Source organism: Equus przewalskii, unplaced genomic scaffold, assembly GCF_037783145.1.
Source record: "Equus przewalskii isolate Varuska unplaced genomic scaffold, EquPr2 contig_R1840, whole genome shotgun sequence".
NCBI classification, from domain to species: Eukaryota; Metazoa; Chordata; class Mammalia; order Perissodactyla; family Equidae; genus Equus; species Equus przewalskii.
In genome coordinates, this window is record NW_027228440.1 from 161,983 (window position 1) to 186,250 (window position 24,268).

Genomic DNA, 24,268 nt, shown 5'->3' on the forward strand with positions numbered 1-24,268 from the left:
TTTTGTTGTTGCTATTAATATACCTCTACATTCATTAATTTCACAAAACATTTTACTTCATTTACTATACTCAATTTACCAACTGTCCTAATGGCCTCTAATGATGGGAAAAGTTAACCCCGTGGCCGAGTGGTTAAGTTCACGCATTCTGCTTCAGTGGCCCAGGGTTTCGCTGGTTTGGATCCTGGGCGCGGACATGGCACCACTCATCAGGCCATGCTGAGGTAGCATCCCACATAGCACAACCAGAGGCACTCACAACTAGAATATATAACTATGTCCTAGCGGGATTTGGGGAGAAAAAGAAGTGGGGAAAAAAAAAGAAAGAAAAAGTTACAACAAATAGCATCATTAAGCTAGGGTCTAAAATAGACCCCAAACCATGGTCTGAGCCCTGGACCAAAAGCCACGATAAAGCCCAAGCCGTAGTTCATCACATTCTTTCAGCGATTACGGGTAAGACATCTAAATGCCTATGCATTCCCACGTCCGTCCTAAGACTCAGCTCAGAGGCAAGACTACTGCTTTTACCCGCAGTGAGGCCATGTCTGAAAACAATGGAATTCTACAGTCAAGTCCAGGCAAGGGTAGCGGGCTGAACCAGGAGGGGCAAGACTAAGCATCCTCTCACACACAGGGTCCAGCAGACAGCAAAAGACTAGGCAGAAAGTGATGCAGATCAGCTGGGCAGTTAGGAGCAGCTGCATTTCAAAAGTCTAAGCAGAAAGGCAAGCTCTCACCTAGAAAAGTGGAAGGCTGGCAAAGGCAACCAGAATGAGAAGTAATAATAAACCCTGCTCATATGGCAGAAGCTGCTGTACCCTGCCCTGATTTACAGCAGTTACTGAGTACGAGTGCTGAGGGTTCACAAAGATCAGCCAGAGCCAAACAGAAGCTAAAGCCTTTGTGCATTTCTCTGCTAACTGATGATACAATTACTTCACAACACCACTGGCTCAAAACGCCTCAGAGCTGCCACTGGTTCAAAAGTGTCAGAGCTGTTCTAACAGTAAAACATTCTTATCTTCCTTCTCATCTCATCATGTTCTACTGACTCAGTGAGCATCGCAAGGAAAATAACAGCAGAGTTAAACATTAAAGTGTTGCTCTAAATGACTACGGAAAAGTTACTTAACTTCCCTAACCTGTTCTACTGTCTGTAAAATGGGGGAAGTAATTTTACGTGCCTCATGAGGTTGGAGGATGCAGTTCTGCACGAAATCAGGGAGCACAGTCCTGGCACATAGTAAGCAATCAATACGAGGGAGCTGCTACCAGCATTTTAGTTTAAACCACAAAAACGGCCATTTTCATAGGTCAAAATGGTTCAATATTGGCCATTTCATATGGTTCAACCTAAAATTTATATCAATAATTATGATCAATGTATTAATATTAATAACAGTATTATTGACAGATTTTTGACTTAAGTTCCTACTTTAGATTCCCAGATGCTCTCATTTCAACTCGGCAATGTTAACAAATAGAAAACTACTCCATTACAAGGGCCTCTCTATCAATCTTTCTACCTATCTTTTGTTGATATTCCCATAAAGGTATGTCAAGAATAAGGAAAGCCAGCCTACATCGGGATACAAGATGTTACAAATGGCTGAGGTGACCACAAGATTTTTCTGCTACACAGTTTAACCATTTGAGCCATTACTATGCTTATGGCACTGTCCTAGGTCCTACTTACGGAAAGTTAAATTCAAATATGGAGGTTTAGAGACCCCAAAAGGGGGAATTTCGAAAATAAGTCTAGGTTAAAAGAAAATAAAATCTGGCCCAAAACAGAAAGGAGAGTATAAAAATATGAGACTATATATATATATATATATATATATATATATATATATATGTCTCATCTTGTCATCTTATATGAAAAAATATATTTTCAAGTAAATAAAAATATTTGTATATATTATATATAAAAATATCTATTCTTTCACTGAGGCTTTCAGTGACAGAGCTTTGATTTTTGGCTATCATCCTAGTGACGGATGGGCACTGGCCCATCTACATCCTCACATCTGGCACCCCTTATACCGACATGCCCCTTTTTGTTGGGGGAGAGCTAGAGTTAAAAGGGCAGGCTTTGGCCATAGGGCGAGCAAGCTAACTGACACCCACAGGATTCCAGCCCATGACCTTTCCCTTACAAGGGAACTCCCTGCCCTAATCACACTCAAACAGTGCTAAATCATGCCTTCAAAACACCATCCATGTCATGATTCAGTACTTCAACAAGCACTAGTAAGTAACTTTTTCTGAAACTCAACGAGAACTTTATGTCTAGATATGAACTGCATAATAAAAGTGAGAGTTCTTCTGGTCTCTGGATATTATGTCTTCAATGATTCAAATAAACCAACTTTAGAGTAAATCAGACCTGGTCATCTGTACTGGAGAGCACAGTTATAAAAGGGCCTACGTCAGACTGCTGAACTTAAATCCCAGGTAGCCTAGTAGCTACAGGAACTTAAATCACTTAACCTCTGTGCGCCAGACTTCCATCATCTGTCGGCGCACGGGGGCGAGGTACTAATATGCTGACCTCATAGGCTGCTGCATATGAAAAGTGCTTAGCAGAGGACCCAGCACATAGTAAATGTTGAAGAAACGAGAGGAGTTAGTATTAGTGTTACACTAACTACCACTGGTCTTATCTATACTAACAACGATGTTATAAATATAGAGAATGAATGATAAACATTACAAAGAGGAATAATTATATATGAAGATAAAATGTATAATCGTTTATTCATTTGCACAACAGATTAAGAGCCTCAACATTACTTCATACTAATATATCACACATCAGCTATTTTTTAAACCTCCCTCACTACTCTAGCCCTCTGTAATCAAGAACATTAAGAAAAACCAAGGAAGTAAGCAACTAGATAAAGAACAGACAACACCACTAACTGGTTTCCTGTAATTCAGACTCCCCTGAACTTTGTCTCACCAAAGGCTATGCTGGCAACCTTCCAGGCATCCAGTGCCTGTACAAATTATGCATACAAATTTATGTAAATCAGGCTTATTTCACTCTTGAGATAGGAAAAGACAGTTCCATCTTATTGTTATGAGTAGTGACTTTAATTTTCTTTGTCTTCTAAGATTCGCTTTTCATATTCCTTTTGTGTCATAGTTTTTGTTTGTGTGCTTTTCACTTTCTGATCTCATGTTACCTTCCTTAAACATAGTCCTTGTTGGGGCCAGCCCGGTGGCACAGTGGTTAAGTGCACACGTTCCGCTTCTCAGCGGCGTGAGGTTCACTGGTTCAGATCCCAGGTGCAGACATGGCATCGTGTGGCAAGCCATGCTGTGGTAGGCGTCCCACGTATAAAGTAGAGGAAGATGGGCATGGATGTTAGCTCGGGGCCAGGCTTCCTCAGCAAAAAGAGGAGGATTGGCAGTAGTTAGCTCAAGGCTAATCTTCCTCAAAAGACACAAAAAAACCCAGAAAAACAAAACACAGTCCTTGTTAAAAAATTCTTCCTTCTCAATATAGTACTTCAACTTTCTTTAATTTATCACTTGCAGTAGGGGAATTTCTACCTGACAGCATTTCAAATTGAAATATGCCTTCCCATCTGTATTGCTGGATGGATAATTACTACTATGATGCTCAATAAAGTTAGGAAGGAAGTTTATTTATGGACAATAAATAGGCAGTTTTTTAAAAAGACAGAGACTTTTAAAGACCCTAAGGACAAGGGCATTACATTAAATACTAAATGCACAAACCAAAATTTGTGGACCAACACACGTTATACATAAACACATATATAAATTATATGTATATTTATTCTAATATATATATAAAATATCCTTAGAAGCTTTTTCCTGTGAGCACTGTAATCATAGCAGGTATCCCGTAAGGAACAGCAATAATTAAAGGAACAAAGATGAGGGAAGATAAGAAATATTTCAGTTTATTCAGATGATACCATTCTTGAGTTCTTGAGGTCTTCTTTAGAACCAGAATCCTGGGATGACTTCATATTTTCATTAAAAGAGCACTAATTTCTTCATACAAAGAATATCTTTTTTGATGATTTGCCAAGAAGTCAGCTTTTAGAAAGAGAAACTAAAAGGAAAAGATTTCAAAAGAATGACAATTATGTTGGGTGATTTCTCCTCAATCTTAAATAGCTTGTAATTAACATTGTTACAAAAAAGTACAAAAAGCAAACACTTACACATGGTATTATGAATCTTTTCCAAATTATAAAAAAAAGTCTGGAGGCTCTATGGTATAGTGGGAAGGATGCAGGCTTTGCAACCAGAAAACCTCACGTCTGATTGCACCTTTGCCTCTTTACTCCCAGAGCTATCAAGGGGACTCAATAAAATTACATAGATAACGTATTTAGTGCAGTGCGTGACTCATGGTAAGGGCTCCTTAAATAATAACACCAGTACTATTAAAAGAAGGCACATTGAAGACGTATGTCGTTATGTACTCTCCCAAAATTCTTCTAGAATGTAATGGGATTAAAAACAAAGAGGGCAAGCTACAAATATAATGAAAAGAGAAGACAAAAACAAGAAAATTTTGGAAGCTGGAAAACAGATGGATGAGTCAAAACTAACCTAGCAAACCTCTTCCAGGACTCTTAGCTGCAGTTTTAAACTAAAATTTACCAGAGAAACTATTTATTATAGTTTTGTTATATTAAAATGTTCCTGTCTTTAAAATGCCAGCTTAAAAATTTTTTTAAGGTTACATATGAAAACTGCAATCCACTGCTTCAGACAGTATATGACAATAATACTGGAGCCAAGGATTCTAATACATTTCAGTTTTTTAAACTGCAGAAATAAAGAAAACACAAATGATTAAGATTGGGCAGAATAACCAACAAACAAAACAAATGAAAATGAGTGGTTACAATGTCTTTAGGGATGGTAATAAGCCATTAAATCAATTAGCCACTAATTTGAAGGTTCTCAAAGAGCAAGTAAGGCTCACCAAAGTAAGACTTTCTATAATGACATTTCCCAATTCCCAGTACCAACAACACATACACACCAAGGGGTAAAAACCCAGAGAGAAACAAAGGGAGGGAAAGGGGTGTACTTCAGGAGGTGATTCTCATACATCACGTACCGCCTTGTCCCTGTTAAGAAGCGCTGGTTGGGGGCCAGCCCGATGGTGTTGTGGTTGGGTTCATGCACTCCGTTTTGGTGACCCAGGGTTCATGGGTTCGGATCTGGGCATGGACCGGCATACTGCTCATTGGACCATGCTGTGGTGGCATCCAACATACAAAAAAAAGAAGACTGGCACAGATGTTAGCTCAGAGACATTCTTCCTCAAGCAAAAGGAGGAAGACTGTAACAGATGTTGGGGGGGGGCGGGAATAGGAGAGAAAGAGAAAGAGGAACAAAGAAAGGGAAAGAAAGAAGGAAAGGCATATGGAATCCTTTAAAAGAAAAAGAAAAAAGAATCACTAGTCTATGAAATATAAGCTTTCTTTCCAGCTGTGAAGTTCAAGAACACTCAGTACAATGCGCTACTGATGGGAATGTAAATTGGTGAACCCAATTTGGAGAACAATTTAGTAATATCTAGTAAAGTTTAAGGTGTGCATATCTTATCACCTAATAATTCCACTCCTACAAAGATATACTAAAAAACTGTTGCATGTGTATACAAGGAAGTGGACAATAATATCCATAGTAACATTGTTTATAGTTCCAAAACATGAAAACACTGAAATGTCCATTAACAGGAAAAGACATAAACAGATCACGGTATATTCACACAATAGACAGCAGTGAAAATGAATGCTACATGCATCAACATGAATGAATCTCATAACCTCTGAGCTAAACAGAGCTGCCAAGGCATATACACAGCACAACGCCATTAACATAAAGTTTAAGACCATACAAAATAATACGATACATTTCTTAGGGATATATACATATGCAGTAAACGTTTTGGGTTTTTTTTTTAAGGAAATTATAAACAGCCGATTTAAATAGTGGAATTACTACTGAGGCTGACGAGAAAGAAACGCCATCAAAGAGCAGAATACAGGGGCTAATATATTTAACTTATACTAAGTAGTGTGACTATAAGGGTTTGAAGCATTAAATTTCCTATCATTTTGCATACTTTTTATGTCAAATATTTTACAATAAAAATTTAAATCTCAAAAATGCTGAGATTCTCTAGAGAGCTTTGTAGCTCTAAATATTGAAAGTACAAAAGCAAAAGACCAAGGACGATTTCATCATCACACACCTTATCCGAACACGCGTGAGGAGCTGGTGACTAAGAACTCTGCCATGATGACAAGGTATTAAGGTACTCTCTCTTACATCCAACCCCATCCAGCTCTTCACGCCGCTGTCTCTGCTAAGGGATGCCTCATCATCTCTCACCTCTAACTGGTCTCCTCATCTAACTGGTCTCTGCCCACCTCCTACCTGGACTCCACATTGCCCCCACTGCCTGCTGATTTTTAAAAAATCATTTCAAAATAAAACACATACAAAACTTACCTACAAAGTCAAAATTACTATCAGTGTTATAATTCTTGGCATCAGTGATGGGTTCATAGATTTTCCTTGCATTATTAGTACATAAATAAACTAACCATAAAATGACCAATGACGCTGTCTGTCATGAAGTAAAGCTTATGATTAACCTAATTCTATATATTTGCTGAGGTCTATTTAAAAATAATCATAATTGGGGCTGGCCCGGTGGCGCAGCACTTAGGTTTGCACGTTCCGCTTCAGTGGCCCGGGGCTCACTGGTTCGAATCCTGGGTGCAGACATGGCACGGCTTGGCAAGCCATGCTGTGGTAGGCATCCCACATATAAAGTAGAGGAGGATGGGCACAGATGTTGGCTCGGGTGGCTCCTCCTCGGTGGAAAGAGGAGGATTGGCGGCAGATGTTAGCTCAGGGCTAATCTTCCTCATAAAAAAAACATAAGAATCATAATAATGATAGCAACCTAGCTGTCCAGGCTAATCTCCCTTCCCTCATAGATCTTACATGCTAGTGGATGGATAAAGACAATTAACAAATAAATACACCAAATATACAGTACATTAGACAGTGAAACTTATTTAGTTTACTGACCAGTTACCATCTCTAGAATATAAACTCCAAGAGAACAAGAATTTTTTCATTGTTGTATCCCCAGCACATGGAATACTGCCTGACACACCGTGGCAATCAATAAATATTAGTCGAATGAATGAAGAATATATGGCAAAATAAGTGTTCAACAAATTTTAACTGCTATCGCCATTATCACTGAATCTGTAGTATGGCCTTCTCTACTGCACATACTAGATAATGAATGGAAAATGAATTTTGGAAAGGCAAACACCTTGCCTTCCAACACTGCTGGAACCCAAATGAAAACTAAGGCTACAGTTTAGACCTCCACCAAGTGATTCTTATGACTTGAACTACTCAGTCTCTTATCCTATATTAAATGAGACTACGTAATGTCACTAAACCACACATCTCAGCGTACCTTACAAAGTTCAATTTAAAAATGTATATATAATTAAAAAGAAGAAATTTAGATTTACTGAGATTAAGCAATCTGCCTGAAGGCAGGCCTATTTAAAACCAGTTTAGAATTCTTGGACTGAGAATATCATTTTAGACTCAGTGCTACTGTCTACCATAATTATGATACCCAGTTTATAATATTGCAGTTCCTTTCATCTGCTATTCAACTTTGCCAACCAAGTAATTAAAAAGCACTCTCTCTATCACTTTTTTTTTTTTTGCTGGGAAAGATTCACCTTGAGCTAACATCTGTTGCCAATCTTCCTCTTTCCCCTCACCTCCCAAAGCCCCAGTACATAGCTGTATATTCTAATTGTAAGTCCTCCCAGTTCTTCAATGTGAGCCACCACCACAGCACAGCTACTGACAGATGAGTAGTATGGTTTTGCGCCTGGAAACCAAACCTGGGCTGCCACAGTGGAGCATGCCAAACTTTAACCACTAAGCAATTAGGACTGGTTCTCTTTATCACTTTGACCAAACTAAATATCAAGGCAAGACTTCTGGCAGCTCACCAAAAGAGAGACAGCAGCGTAAGTTAGAACTGTGCACAGGTAAAACAAAGAAAGGCTTGTTTGTGCTTTCTTGTCCCAAAACATATCAGAAGATGCCATAAAATGATAGCAGAAAGAAAAGCAGTCTGACAACACCAATGAAAGTTGAAAGGCAAGAAAAGTCAAATTTGTTTTTTTGTTGTTGTTGGGTTTTTTTGGTGAAGAAGATTGACCCTGAGCTAACATCTGTTGCCAATCTTCCTCTTTTTGCTTGAGGAGGATTGTCCCTGAGCAAACATCCATGCCAATCTTCATCTGTTTTATATGTGGGATGCCACTACAGCATAGTTTGATGAGCTATGTGTAGGTCTACGCGCAGGATCCGAACCCGCAAAGCCCAGGCCACTGAAGTGGAGTGCACAAACTTAATCACTATGCCACCCGGCCAGCCCCAAGAAAAGTCAGATTTTTACAGAACAACTGTTGCACTTTTCTGTGAGCTGTATTAATTTTCACAGTTTAAAAAATTATCAATTGATTATTTTAGTCAATATTTTGACATACTAGAAATGCTACTAAAAGGAGTAAAGAACTGAAAGAAATGTAGGGAAGTGAGCTCAATAACTTAGCTGGACATCAGATCAAAGACATTCCAGTTTACTAGGACTATGTCACAAACACCAGATGAAGGCTTCCAGACAAATACACTGTCCCAGCAGTCTGAGTGAGGCACTGATTTTAGACAACACACCCTGGACTATTGTTCTTGTTAAATTTACACCGGTTTCAACATCACCACCAACCTTTCTTAGGCTGCAGCTCTATCTTGGCTCCACAGCCTTTCCTTTGTGTTTAATATTGCTCTTGAAGATTTTCAAACTTCTTGCCAAATCCAGTGTACTTAGTTCATTTTGATATCTTTGAAGCATCTGGCAATATTAAACTTTTCCTTCAAATTCTTTCCTCCTTGAGCTTCCTTGACTTATACATTTCTGCTTTTCCCATAGGATGATTCCATCTCTCTTTAAATACTCCTTTTCCTTCCATCTGCTAATTATCCACTGATGCACACTGCATTCCATGGTTTTAACCAACAACTCCACCCAGTTGATTCTGAAATTGCAAGTTCCAGTCCCTGTCTCTCCCATCCATTCCAGGCTATAGCCAGTACGACACCCTTATCTGGTTCAATCTAAATGGTCAAAACGGAACTCTCCGCCTTCCAAACCACTGCCCTCCCCCAATCAAACCAACCCCCTTTCTCAGCTTCTGTTTGTCAATGGCACCAGAGCTCTCTTGGTCACTAAGACACAAATATGCAGAGTCACCTCTGCCTCTGTGTCTCCTTCAGTCCATATAGGTAAAGTATAAACTTTACTTACAGAGCCAAAATTTGCACATGATCTACAAAAATAAGAAAAAAGAAAAGTATCACCCTACAAGTAAAGCAATCAAAGCAGAAGTCTGAATATTAAAATATTAGGATTTCCCAAATATTACCACAGTTTGAGGAAAGAATATTTGACACTCGTGCCATTTAAAAATCCAGATGTACAGTTATCAGACACATCCAATTACTGTCACCCCATTCTGGCAATCCTTGTCTTCACAGCCGGCCCCTCCTCTCTGCTCACCAACACCACTGCTCTAGTTCAGGCACTCATCACCTCACAGCTCAGCAAGTCCTGCTCCTCGTCCAATCCATTCTGCCCATCAAGGTCTGACATCAACCAGTGTCTAAAACGTATTATGCCATTCACTTACCCAAAGACTTCCAACGGCTCCTCAAACTCCTGAGTCTGGCATATAATCTTCTACTCCACCCCTGGCGTTGGGGTTTGGGAGCCCTTCCACTTCAGACACATCCTCACAGTTCACAGAGTGACAGTATCCATGCAGGTGTGAGACCAAAAAATAACTGGTAGAATCGACTCGCATCTAAAAGCATCCTTTTTATTCTCTTTCTGTTTTTCTCTTCATAACTTTACCTCTTTTCTATTACTTCCTTATACTTAATTTCTTTTTCACCTTCATATATGCTGACGGCACCAAGAGGAACTTCTAATCCCTAGTAACTCTAAGAACTAAAAAGTTTATTATCTTTTTTTGGGGAAGATTAGCCCTGAACTAACATCTGCTGCCAATCCTTCTCTTTTTGCTGAGGAAGACTGACCCTGAGCTAACATCCATGTCCATCTTCCTCTACTTTATATGTGGGACACCTACCCCAGCATGGCTTGTCAAGCCATGTCATGTCCTCTCCCCAGGATCCAAACCAGTGAACCCCAGGCCGCTGAAGTGGAACATGCGAACTTAACTGCTGCACCACTGGGGCGGCCCCGCTTCATTCCTTTTAACTGAATGACTAAGCCATAAAGTGTGCACTCCTCTGGTGATAAACATCTGTTTTCCCCAACTTTGTGGTGTTGCTGTGGTGGAGGATACTTGCACCTCTCTGTGTACACACCGGCGTGAGCTCTGGGGAGTCTGTTATAAATGAGTGGTTGAGTTGTAGCCCATTTTCTCCTTTAATGTATTTTGCTCTGTTGCTTTCTAAGTTGCTTGTACCAATTTAGATGCCTGCTGGTTCTGGTTACCCACGTTTTTTCTAACGTGACATTTTCAGCCTAAGTGGCGCCAAGCTGAACTGAAATATTTCATTGTCCCCACTGTCATTTTCCTATTACTGGAGACTCGCAGACTCTGTGTTTATATTGTTCTTTGTGTTTCTTCTTTGAGTTACTTATTCTCATCATTTGCCCATTTTTCTTTTTAAATTTGGTTCAAGATATCCTACTCTCTTTCCTAAGCTCCAAAAGAGATTTTTTATCATTTCTTCTAAATTTTAACTTTTCGCTGCTCACGTTTAGTATAACTGGAATTTATTGTTTATTGCATGGGGTCAGCATCTATTTTCCCCCACATAGGTGAGATGACCAGTCATCCTAGTGACATTTGTTGAGTCCTTCCCCCACTGATAATACCAAGTATAGACAGGTGTGCTTCTGGGTTCCTAGTTCTGTTGGACTATTGACTTATGCCCTGCCCAGTATCAGTGGTTTCAGTGTTCTGTAATTTAACCTAAGCCTTAAGGGTTTAGATGCGTTGTTGTGTCGAGGACAGGCACCGAGGTCAGCTTGCCAGGCTTTGCATATCAGCTCTGCCAGCTGGTTCCTGACATGGGGCCTTGGGGAGGTGATTAACCAGGCTGTGTTGTGGGGACTTCCCCGGTGTGAGCACTGAGAATCCCATGTCCCAGGACCCCATCAGTGCTGGGCACACAGTAAAGATCGGTCCCCCTAAACCTCAGACAAATGATGTCATCTTTCCCCCAGTGTCTCCCTCTAGGAAATGGCAATGATACTGGTATCTGCCCCACAGGGCTGCGGGGAGGATTAGTGAGGTCATACAGGGAAAGGGCCGCGACCAGCACCTGGCCTGGGCTAAGTGCTGAAAAAAGTTCATTTCCCTTCCTCCTCTCCCTTCCTCCTCTTTAAAATTGTCTTCACTATTCTTGAACTGATAGAATTTCGTATGAACTTTAGAATCTTCTTGCTGAGTTCTCCATAATACCCTGTGGGAACTTATAATTTGGGGGAAAACTACATCCTCACAACATCAAAGCTTCATGTCAGGGCTCGCCCCGTGGCTGAGTGGTTAAGTTCACGTGCTGCACTTCAGCAGCCCAGGGTTTGCCACTTCAGATCCTGGGCGTGGACCTACACACTGCTCATCAGGCCGTGCTGTGGCAGCATCCCATATAGAAGAACTAGAATGACCTACAACTAGCATATACAACTATGTACTGGGGCTTTGGGAGGAAAAGAAAGACAAACATTGTCAACGGATGTTAGCTCAGGGCCAATCTTCCTCACCAAAAAACTTTTAAAAAAAGCTTCATGTCATGAATATGGTCATTTCTTTATTTATATGTTTCCTTTAATGTTACTCAATGAGTTTTAAATAATTTCCTCTCTAAAATTCTTGCACATCTTTGTAAGATACATTTCGAGGTATCCTAAGTACCTGATAGATTTGTTGTTATTCTGAGTGGGTCACGATCTATTTTAGATTTTAACTTTTAAAAATAGAAAATTTTAGGTTTATGCGGAGGGAGACAGACTGGAATAATGAACACGCGTGTCTATTACTCAGCTTCTACAAGTTCCAGCTCCCAGCCATTCTTGTTTTATCTGTGGAATTGTATCTTTTTTAAAAGTTCTAGTTGGTGTTATCTTTTCAGTAATAAATGAGTGCTATTGATTTCTGTATTTTGATTTTGACTGCAGCAGCCTTGCTCCATTTTTGTTAGTTCTAACAGTTTGAGGATTGGCTTCATAGAGCTTCTAAGAGAACAATCACCTGAAAATGACAGTGAATCTTGTTTTTCCCTTTACAGTTCTTATGCGTTCTACTTCTTCTATTTTTCTTCGTTTGTTGGCTAGCACCTCCACTACAATGATGAGCAAAAGTGGTGATTCCAAGTGTCCTTGGGGCTTCTTTTAACTTTAAGGAGAATAACTTTTGCTTTCACCACTGATCAAGAAGTTTACGGCAACATTTTGTTTGATGCGTTTTATCATTTTACCATTTCCCTGTACTGCAAGTTTGGTAAAATGTTTGCTGGTTAATTTTTCGCACTTTTCCTCCCCATCTGTAGGTGTGAGCACTTGTTCATTTGGTGCTGATTCCCTACCCGCCCGGGTTCCTAGTGTAATGCACTTATGTTAGTGGATTTCATGTCGTTAAGCCATCCTGAATAGTTAAGGTAAATCCTCCATGACTTGGATGCTTTGTTAAAATACAATGTTGGATCCCATTTACTAAGATTTCGTTTCAGATTTTAGCCCAATTATAGGGCAATGTTCATAACAACGTTGGTCTCTAATTTTCCGTTCTCCAACTGTCTTTGTTTAGTTTTCATTTCAAAGCTATACTGTTAGCCTCATAAAGTGAGTTAGGGAGGTTCCTTCTTGGTCTGTTCCTAGGACAGCTTATGGATAAGAGGTGATTGTTTTCCCAACAGTGGTTGGAACTTGTCTAACTATCATTGGAGTGTGGTGCTCTTTCATCAGAAACCTGACACTTGATTCACTCTCCTCCATGGTTACAGTGCTATTCATATTTTCTCTTTCTTTATGAAAGAATTTTGTTGCATTTTTCTTTTGTAGATCTCTTTTATCTTTGTTTTCTATGTCATTAAGTGTGTCCCTTTTTTCTGCTTTCCTAGAGCTTATACTATTGTTCTGTTTCCAGTTCTCCTTTCTTCTTTTGAAAGGTTATCTCTGTCATTTTCAATCATCCTTCTCTTCTGTTATATCCACACAGGGGGACATTTTCCCTCCAATTCCTGCTGTCACTGGTGCACACATTTTGTTTTCAGTTTTGTGTTATCCAGTCCAAAATAGTCTATAAACTGTATATGATTTTATGATATAAAATTATTTAGACACGTTTTGGTTTTGTTTTGTTTTGTTTTTCAGACTGGCACCTGGGCTAACAACTGTTGCCAATCTTTTTTTTTTTTTCTGCTTTATCTCCCCAACCCCGCCCCCCTGTACACAGTTGTAGATCTTAGTTGCAGGTCGTTCTAGTTGTGGGATGTGGGACGCCGCCTCAACGTGGCCTGACGAGCGGTGCCATGTCCGCAACCAGGATCCGAACCCTGGGCCGCCGCAGCAGAGCGCGTGAACTTAACCTCTCAGCCACGGAGCCGGCCCCTAGACACGTTTTGATTGGTGTATATGTATGTGTTTCACTTTCCAAATACTTGGAATAAGGTCAATTATCTTTGTTATTGATCTCTGGTTTTGGTGCACTGCTGTCAAAGAAAGTGATCTGTGTCCTATTGACTCTCGTATGTTTGAAGTTTTCTTTATGAGCTAATGCATGGTTAATTTTTGTAGAAATTACATGTGTGTTTGAAAATAATGTATATGCACTAAGTATTGAGTCTAGAGTTCTACATATGTCAATTAGATTAAGCTTGTTACCTGATGTCAAATCTTCTATCATGATGAATATTTTTCATTCAATATTTCTGTTTCTAAGAGAGGCTTTAAAAATCTAATGTAATCATGGATTTTCCATTTCTCCTTGTAATCTGTCTGCTTTTTCATTATACATTTTGAGGCTGGCTTGTTGACTCCATTCAACTATATACAGCTTCAGATTTGCCTAAGACAAATATTGCTGTGTCGCTTTTATTTGATTAGTACTTCTCTGGTCTATCTTTTCCTATATCTTTACTTCCAAATTTTCCATGGTGTTATATTTCACATGTGTCTGTTATAAACAAAATAGGCCTGGAGTTTTTAATCTTTATAATTACTGCCTTTTAACTAACTAGTTTTATCCATTCACATTTATTGTGACCTTTAATATTTTTGAATTCTTCTTCCATTTTATTCTCTATTTACCATTGCTCTTTTTAAATAACTTTTCTTTTTTCTATCTCCTATTATATTACTGAAGGACTATTTATGCCTACTTCTCTCCGGCTGTATTAGCTTAGAGGTTAACTATTCTGTCTCCACATTTTCAGTAGCACTGTTAAAGTTTTAACATTTGCACTTCAGGTAACAGATCTAAAGGTAATCAATAATTCTGGCCTCCCCCCAAACCATTCTACAGGCTGAGCATGCTGGAGTGCCTTTATTGCTCCTGCCATTTATCATTATTGTTGGCTACCATTTTAGTTCTACCATTTTGAAACGTATCTCATCAAAAACCACACTGGACTGGTGGTGCTCTCTGTTTTTGTTTCTCATGGTCCAGGCCTGTTTTGATTTATCCCGTGTAGCAAGCTCCTCTTCTCCACCATGGCTTCTGGGAAACCTCTTCTGCCTTCTGGATTCAGTTTGCCTCTCACCTAAGTAGTGTTGCATTGAGGTCTATGAGTAGCAAATTCTGTGTATTTGTCTGCTGGGAGAATGTTTGTTCGCTCTTTCTCGTGAGTGTATACAGAACTCCAGGGGACGGTTATGTTCCTTTGGCGGATATGACCTGCGGGATCCCGGGCTCTGCTGTGACTGCTGAGAAGACTTTAGTTTAAGGATGGTTCTTTCACACTAAACCTGCTTTATTCGCTGATTGCTTTTAAGGTTGTTCTTTGTTTTTTTGTGGTTGTGTAGTTTTATTGTTATTTGATGTGGATTAATTTTTAATTTATGTATATCTGGCTTTGTGGGGCTTCTTAAATACAACCAATTATGGAAAGTTCTTAGCCATTATCTCTTCAATTGCTGTCTTGTGCTTATTTTCTCTAAGCCTCCTTTGGACTTTTATTATACAAAATTGGACCTTATCATTTAGTCATCCTGTTTTTAACGTCTCTTTGTCTCTTTATCACGTTGCTCTATATTCCAGGTGATGTGTCCAAGTCTAAATGCCATTTCACAGTTCTTTCTTGAGCTGTGACTAAATTGCTGTTTAAACTCTGTATAGACTTACTTTGCATTTTTGAATACCTTTAATTTTTCATTTATAGAATTTTTATTTTTTTCTTTTTCAATTTTGCTAGATATTTTAAAAATAACATCTTTTCATGATCTTCCTTTATGGTTTCTATGTATTCTTCTTGGTCTTTAAAACTTTGGACATACATGATGGGAAGAGAAAATCTATGATAATACAGAAACAATGACCAACCCATCACTAGTGAAAGCTTCTAGTGACGAGACTGTGGACTCCAAGCACCATTTCTCATTAACTGCAACGAGGGCTCCTTGGAGAAATGGCTGACTCTAGGTCTGGGACAAGCAATGTAGCAGGTGAGCCTGAAAATCTTGTCGTATCCAAAGATAGGAAGCCATCAACCATAACTCGAGTCTTGTGAAAAGGTCTTAGGATCTAACCTGACTAGGCTCCCATTAGTCAAAGATGGAGCAATGTGAGCATCAAAAGTAATAACAGTGACTTGAAAGACACCAAAATATTTGTACAGTCATGCATCACTTAACGACGGGATACGTTCTGAGAAATCCATCCTTAGCCAGTGTTGCCCTTGTGTGAACATCACTGAGTGTACTTACACTAACTTAGGTGGGATAGCCTCCTTCACACCTAGGCTCTACGGTACGAATCTTTTGGGACCACTGATGTATATGTGGTCTGTCATTGATCCAAACGTCATTATGCCAGGTGTGACTGTATTCAGGAATTGACTAGCATGGATTCAAAAAGGCAAACAGAAAACATCCCTTTGGTGGCTCAGGATGCCAGAGAACCAACATCGTCTGTGGAAAATGGGTTAATGAAAAGAGAGATTCAAGCATTTATCCTGACTTCTGTAAGAACCCTACCTTAGGGTATTCAAACAGTTGACGAGAGAAAGTCTCCTTATAGAAATGGGCCAGGTAATGAATGAAGAAGGATCCAATTCTTTCTACTCCTCTGTTTTTTAATACTCAGCCTTTCCATAATAAGATGGATTTTAAAAGAGTCTAATTCAGACAAATAATGTGCCAAATATAACAAAATGTTAATTATTAAATAGGTTGATGGATGTATTAGGGTAGTTATTGCCCTTTTCTCTCTACTTCTCCATGTGCTTGAAAATGTTTCTACTTAAAACTAAAAAGACTTTCACTGGGAAAAACTGAAGTAGGTGCTCACGCTTCAAAACATGGGAGTCACTGTAGAAAAGACTGACGTACTTGCTGTAACAATTATTGATGAAAGTGTATGTGCAGACACCATATTAGACAAATTCAGATGTAATTACCTTGTTGTTAACACCAGTGTTAATCAGCAGGAAGTGAGGTCCAGGGAGCTGTCGCCCAGAGTCACAGGCTGTGCCTGCGGTCAGTCCCAAGCCGATCTCTACCTGTCCTGTGATCTTCCTGGTTCTGGAACATTTATATTTCAGAATCACATCATTTTTCCGGTTTATTGTTGATCATTCCTATGACTTGGGGATGCTTTCTGTGTTCTAGGATATCAAGTGATAACATTCTGTGCTGTGTGTTTGTTACTTGATTTTTGACTTTAAAATGTGTCATTGGGTTATAACATACATTCAGAGAATTGCGTGAATATGAAGTATGCAGCTGCACGAGTGTCACTTATGTCTTGTGGACAGGTTTCTGGACCCCCTCTCCCTGGCCCAGTGGGTGAATCTCGCCCGCAAACTGCATAGGCGTTAAGTCAGTCCGATAACACCCACGCTGTGCTGCGCAGGAGCCGTGCAGGCCGTCTTCAGCCTGTGTCACACGACCTTGCGTCCCCACGTCTCATGACTGAAGACGCCTGTTGGACCTCTGCAGAGCAGGAAGAGGTGAAGGGCAGCTCGCTCTCACCCTCCCCCGCTGCATTGCTTAGAGATTGTGGGAATAGTTAACGACCCTGGTCCTCGTCTCCCTCCACACGCAGATAACGTCAGCATCTCTGAACTTGTTTGATGTGTGACTGAAGATGCTTGTTTATGTCACCCAGATGCACCGTATCCTTTTTTGACATAGATGAAACTTGGTCACAAATTTTTTCCCTCTTCTCCTCTTCCCTGCACAGTACACTGACTGCTCACACCCTCGGAGCAGTCCCCTCAGAGCACCCTGTGGAACTGGTTCTCGGGGTCCCACTCCTCACCCCGAGTATTGAATGAACTCCATCACTAATGTCACCAGGACCTTTCACTCAGTCAGCAGCATACAACCTGTGTACCACCGCCCAGGGCAGGATGTAGAATATTTCCCATGCCTCCACCCCTTGTGCCCCTTCCTTGTCACAACCCTTCTCCTGGGAAATGGCTATGCTGAGGTCTACCACCAGAGATAGAAGTAGGATCCTAGTGGGTGGTCTTTTCTGTCCTGCTCTTTCACTCATCATGATGTCTGGGAGAGTCACACTGTTGCTGCAGGTGGCAGGAGCTTATTGCTTTTTGTTGCTGTGTAGTATTCCATTGTGTAAATATACTCAAGTTACCTATCTATCCTATTTGATGGAAAGTTGAGGTTGTTTCCAGTTCTCCACTATGGTGAGTAGAATGGTGATGAACATTCCCAGGATTTAGAAAGGTACAGGGAGTGTGATGCTGGGGTAAGAATGTGCCAGGAGATAAATGGAAAAGAATACAGAGTCCACAGATAGACTCACAAACATGGGCAACTGATCTTTGTCAAAAGATCAGAGGCAATTTGATGGAGAAAAGTTAGTCTTTTAAACAAATGGTGATGGCACAATCGGGTGACCATATGGAAAAAACTTAACAAAGATGCCAACTTTTCACATGACACAAATATTCACAAAAATTGTTCATGGATGTAAACATAAACTGCGAAACTATCAAAATTCTAGAACTAGCAAAGGAGAAGATATGACCTGAGTTTTCATAATGACCTTTTATCTTCAACATTGAAAGAACGAGTCTTCAAAGAAAAATCCAGTTAAGGTGGACTTTGTTAGAATTAAAATTTTCTACTCTGTGACAATCACTGTTAAGAGAAGAAAAAGACCAACCCTAGACTGTGCGAAATCTTTGGAAGAAGCCTATCTAAGAAAGGGCTTGTATTAAAATGTACAAAGCATCATAAATTCAACAATAAGAAAACAAACATTCCAATGAAAAATGGGTCAAGATCTGAACAGACACCTCGCTAATGAAGGTATAAGCATACAATAAGCATGCAAGAAGATGCTCAAAATCACTTATCATTAGAGAGAAGCAAGTTGAAACAAAGTGAGACGCCTCGACACACAAATAGACGAGATCAATTCATGGCTGGGGGGTAGGACGGCACAGACTCTCTGTCGTCACTGCTGCCCATGCCGAGTGGTGCGGCCACTGTGGAAGACACTTGGGCACTTTCTTACAGAGCTAAACATCATCTTAACACGTGATCCCTCAACCATCTTCCTAGGTATTTACACAATGTTTTCAAATAGAACGTCAACAAAAAAGCCAGCACACATATATAGACTGCACCTCATTTATACAGGCAGGGAACTTGAATGAACAAAGATAACCTTCCATAAATGAAAGGACACCCAAATGAGGTACATCCATGCAATGTAATGCTATCAGGTGCCAACACTGAAAGAGCTATCAAGATGAAAACACATGGAGGAATCTCAAATTCACCTTTCTAACAGAAAGAAGCATCTGCGAAGGCTGGGTAGAGTACGGTCTCATTGATATGGCATTCTGCAAACACAAAGCTATCAATTTGATCCACAGATCAGCTTCCCAGAGCTGTGCAGGGCTGGGGTCGGGGGAGAGGGATGAAGAGGTCAGGAAATCCGTGGGATGCTTTAATGGCGGATACTTGCCTCTCTGCCTTTGACAAAATCCCCAGATTTTTACAGTGGAAAGAGCAAATCTTGACTTACACAAATTAGTAAAATGATTTAGGTGGGTGGATCCTTGGATGGAATGCAGATGAGACTAGAGAGTCTAACCGTATTGAGAATGGAAGAAACAAACTCACTGCAAGTGGTGGGGGAAGTGGTGCTGACCTAAGGACCTTTGGAAATGACTGGAATCTGTACAACTACAGGAAAAGACACCGAGCAAGCAGAGAGCCCTACTTGATAAAGTTCTTTCTCAACAGTTACTGGTTAATAACTGTGAGGCCCCTATGCATCTAGACCGGGATTGGAGAAAGGACTGAGTGGTCGTCAGACGGCAGGAGCCAGGGTTCCACTACTGCAGGGGCAGGTTTCGGGGAGGGCAGGGCGCGGGCTGGAGGGCTCCATGTGGCCATGCGTTCGACTGGGAAGCCGTGCTCTGAACTGACGTTGACCTTAATCTAAACATGGCTGTTTCCATATAGACACATATACAGCAGACAGTGTACACACGGTAAGGTCAGCACACCAGCCTAACTTAAGCATCCTGCCACCGAGAGGGCCAAGAAGCAAGGACACCCCGGAGCAACCAGCACACTGAGCTCACAGATGCACGTTTTTAATGCCATGGTCTCATACAAGGAGCCAGTGCTCCTTGAGGAAAAGGCTGATTCCAGGCTGAGGCTGAGAAGGCGCAAGACAATGCTGCAGAATCCTGTAGAAAAGTAAGGAGGCGTTATATCCCCAACTAAAATACACAGGCGCCATAGTTTTCCATCACATTTATGTCGTAAGAATATTTAAGCATTAAAACCTACCCGGCGGTGTAGTGGCTGAGTCAAATGCTTCATTTCGGCTGCCCAGGATTCACAGGTTCAAATCCTAGGCGCAGACTTATGCCCTGTTCATCAAGCCATGCTGTGGTAGGTGTCCCACAGACAAAAGAGAGGAAGATTGCCACACATGTGAGGGACGCTGGAGGCAGAAAGAGGCAGCGGAGCTCCGTCGGGACAAGGAGCGGTCTCATGCCCGCCAGCGTGGCTCTGAGAGTTTGAGAAAGAGGCCCCTTCAGAATCAGTGGGGGCATCAGTTGGACATTTGTTTAGTTAAGAAAATGGTCTATTCAGCTGAAACACTTCAAAATCAGAGCGATGTGCATGGAGCAAAGGTAGTTGGTGTTGGTTTCTGGCCCGTGTGCGCTCACGCCCCCATCCATTCGCTGAGTGACTGAGCTTCTCCACATGAGCCGCAGCGGCTCCTGGGCCCTTTGCACTTCAGGTTCCCCATACAATGCACAGGTTAGCATGGGATCTCTGTGCCTCCTTCCAGCTCCGTCTGCCTCATTGCTACATTCACATAAGGACACATTCCACTAGGGAACTATTGTTGCCGTCGTTAGGACACGAAAAACGCATCCTGGGCCCTCCTGAGAGGTGCTGCCGGGCCTCACATGCCTCCTGGATGCAGGGTTCAGTGTGGTTGGCATGCCCTCTGTGGGCCATGGTCACACCAAGCCCGTGCTCAGCAGCTTTTCTCACATCCCGGTCCCAGGCCACAGGGCGAGGAAGGGGCAGCAGGCCAGCAGGCCCTGGGGCCTGAACCACTCAGCAGGTCAGCACTCCCGTTTGAATCCACGCTTGGGGTGGACACCAGGGAACAAGCACCCTAGGCTCCCCTGGGCTCCTGAGGTGTTTCGGGTGCCCCTTCCCTGCCCCCTTGCTCCATACCCCATGCCCTGGGAGCCCTTCCACCCAGGACATCAGGAGGCTTAGCCCCTCCAGCCTGGCTATGGGACCCCCGAAGCCTCGTGGTCGTGTCCTCCTGGCAGGGAGCCTCTCTATTTTCTGGAAATGAACTCCAGTCGTGCTGGCTGAGGGCTCCAGCCCTGTTTGTCTGAGGCTCCATCCGTCGCCCAGGCTGCATGCCTGCTGCTCTCTGAGATGGGGCCCCGTTTTCCTTAACGTGCCCTGTTGTTCACCACAAGCTCTCTGGGCCTCCAACTCCTGCCCGCTCCAGGCTGTGTACTGTCTGCTCCCACCCCTCACACCCCTGTTACTGGGCTCTACCTTCTGCTGGGAAGCCCACCAGGTGGCTTTGACTGGTCTGTGGACACTCAGCACTGCCCTGGCCTCTGTTCACCTCTGTTTCCATCACGGTGGACACCCAGCTCTGTGTGACAACCTCACATCCTTCCAGCCATCCTCAGCTCCCCACGAGTCCTGGTCCAGCTCCTTCTTTCACACCTCCTACCATCCAGGATGCTTTTAAACAGCCTCTGAGTACCACAGACAAGCTGCCACTCCCCCAGGCCACCTGCTCTGATGCTAGCCTAGGTCCCTGCATCTCGGCTGCTTCCAGGAGGAGGTGCCTCCTGGGCAAGGCCCTGAGTGACCACCTTAGTGTAGTCATGCTCAGAAACTCAAAACCAGGTCCTGCTTCCTGTGAGCTCGTGAAGATTCTGGAGACATGGTCGGAGAGCTGACGCTGACTTCCCAAATCTGCTCCCAGGCCATTCCAAAATGTCTGCCCCTGAGAGAAGGCCCGACTACCCAGCAGTTGTCCCCTGCAATGGGGTGGGATGGCACTCATGGCACGAGAACTGCGGGGAGCAGGGACGTCTCCCTTGGTCTGTTTCACTCTCTTGGCAAAAAGACCACAGACCAGTGAAGAGTTCTGATGATGAAACTTTGCCCAGTTCTGACTCCCACTCTCTGTGGTCAGGAGCAGCCTTGGGGGGATGCTTGTTAAGAAACAGCTAGTGAGACTACACGGCAGAACTTTGTGTCACTGAAGAACGTCGTAAAGTCTCACACCAGGACCCTTTAACTGTGTGACGCTATTCTTCTCTGGCACAAAATGTGCCCCCAATCCAACAAGATTCCAGTTACTCCTTCGTTTCTGGGCCTGATGGTGGGTGGGATAGAAGGAAATTCATGACTTCAGCCTCTAATCTGGTAGGACAATCAGGCACACACTGAGCTCTCTCTGTCTCTCACGGCCAAGGGAGGGGGACCAACTCAGAACTGACCTGGGCCCTGGTCACATCGAGGACAACAGGTTCCCTGCGTCAAGATGGAGTCCCTGGCTAAGCCATCTGTCTGAGGGGGCAGAGATGCGGTGGGCAGGCATTCTAGGTGCGGGCAAGAAGAGCGGAGGTGAGGGAGCAAGAGAGCCCAGGCATGTTTGAGGAGGACAGGCCAGATGGTGTGGGTGACAACGGCCAATTACTCCTCCTTTCTGTGCTTCCTCTACGTTATTAAAAACCTGGGATATTACCCACAACACTCCAAATTATTCTGAGGGCAAAATGAGTGGATACGCACAAAGACTCTTAACCTAGACCTCTTGCCTTCCCCGGCCCTGCTCAGCCCTGGGTCCTGGCGCTTCTCTTGCTCTTGGAGGTAAAGGATGGTCTGCCGTGTAGCCAGTCACGTTCTTGGATGGCTGTGCCCTGTCAGGGAGGCCGTGGGCAACCAGGATGTGTGCTCCGTCCCTGCCGCAGCCTGAAGGCCACGCTGGCAGAGGCCAGGCCCCCTGTGTGTCTGAGGGCCACTGGCAGCCTCCATCCAGAGGGGAGAGCTCTGAACCGCTAAACAAGTCATCTGGGTCTTGCTGTGACTGGGTGTTTCCGTGGGAGCACGTTCACAATACTCGGCGGTGACCCCTGAGCTGCCGATCACCGGGTGGGGACTCTGGGTGAACTCAGCGCAGTGGCTCTTGTCCACCCATACTGCCAGCCCTTCAGGATTTAAACAGGCAAGGCCGTGTCCATGGATGCCCAGAGATCATAGTTGGGCGGCATTCTCCTGGAGGACATCCCTACACCTGCCCCTCTCAGCCTCAGCTTTCAAAGCCCCCAACAGAAATGGCTCACACAGCCCAGGAGGTAACCACAGCACAAGACTGCGGAGAAGAGCACAGCCATCCCAGGGGCAAAGGTCTATGGGCTCGGGCCCAGCCAGAACGTAGGACAAGTCAGGAATAACATGACTCAGGGTGTGACGGACGGATCTCCTAGACCAAGGACGTCAGCACCACACAGACCCGGAAGTCACCTTGGTCAGCAAGGGACCGAGTGGGGGTTTCGTCTGGCCAGGTACATGGACCCTTATCCCGCCTGTCAGAACCCATCCTGGTCCATCAGGCCAGCCAGGGAGGAGTGGCTGTGAGGCACCTGAGGGAGGGTGGGGCCTTGAGGGGACTTCTGACTTGACAAGAGTGAAGAAGGAAGTGCAGGGGCTGGGGTCCTGGGTCACAGGGAGCAGGAGGGTGTCGGGAACGGGGCCCAGCTGGAGCCTGGACGGCTGCACCACAAGTGTTCCCCTGGAGAGGAGACGAGCAGGGAGAGGACTTCGGAGCCGGGGACAAGTTCCCAGCAGGATTCCAGCCCAGGGAAAGGGTGAGCATGGAGCCCCAGGGGGACACTGAGGATGGGAGGTCCTGCCTGCTCAAAGTCCCTGCACAAATGACCTTCCCCTGGCCTTGTCCTCTCCACACGCACGGTTTGATCTCCTTACGTGTTTTCCCCACTTAGAGCTGATGCGTTTCCAGAGGCTGAACTAGAAAACTACAAGTTCCCAACATGGGGTCCAGAGACACGTCCACAAGAGACGCAGGAAATGTTTCCTCTCCCTCCAGAGTGTGGACGGGCAGCCCCTCTCCTGGGGCACAGAGTGGGCCTGGCAAGTGGTGGCTTTAGGGCCCCCCACATTTCCGTGGTGGATGCTCGGCCTGAGAAAACACCTCGACCTCCCATCTCAGGGGTCTGAGGGGCTGTCTCTGCTCCTGGCCCAGCTTCACGATGCTGACACGGACCTGTCCTCTGAGGAGGGGCACTTGGGGGTCTCCTTCAGCAGCCAGGGAGGGGCTGCACCTTCCCCCCTCTCCCACACACAATAATCGGATGACTGCAAAATGTCTTACTCCAGTGAGGG

General features: G+C 43.3%; 1 protein-coding gene across 3 annotated transcripts in view; it reads left to right on the plus strand.

The window, feature by feature from the left end:
* Positions 1-24,247, plus strand: part of LOC103545262 (lysosomal dipeptide transporter MFSD1-like) — a 43,192-nt gene extending 18,945 nt beyond the window's left edge. The window contains exon 12 of one of the 3 annotated variants that reach the window (XR_011536442.1): positions 17,131-17,984. Coding sequence is in view for 2 of the 3 variants with exons in the window: in XM_070606877.1 (XP_070462978.1) it covers positions 23,869-24,103 (235 nt within the window). In the remaining variant the exon portion in view is untranslated. Of the gene's footprint in view, positions 1-17,130; positions 17,985-23,868 lie in introns of those variants that run through there. The other 2 variants (XM_070606880.1, XM_070606877.1) reach the window with 2 other exon arrangements.
* Positions 24,248-24,268: the final 21 nt, after the last annotated feature.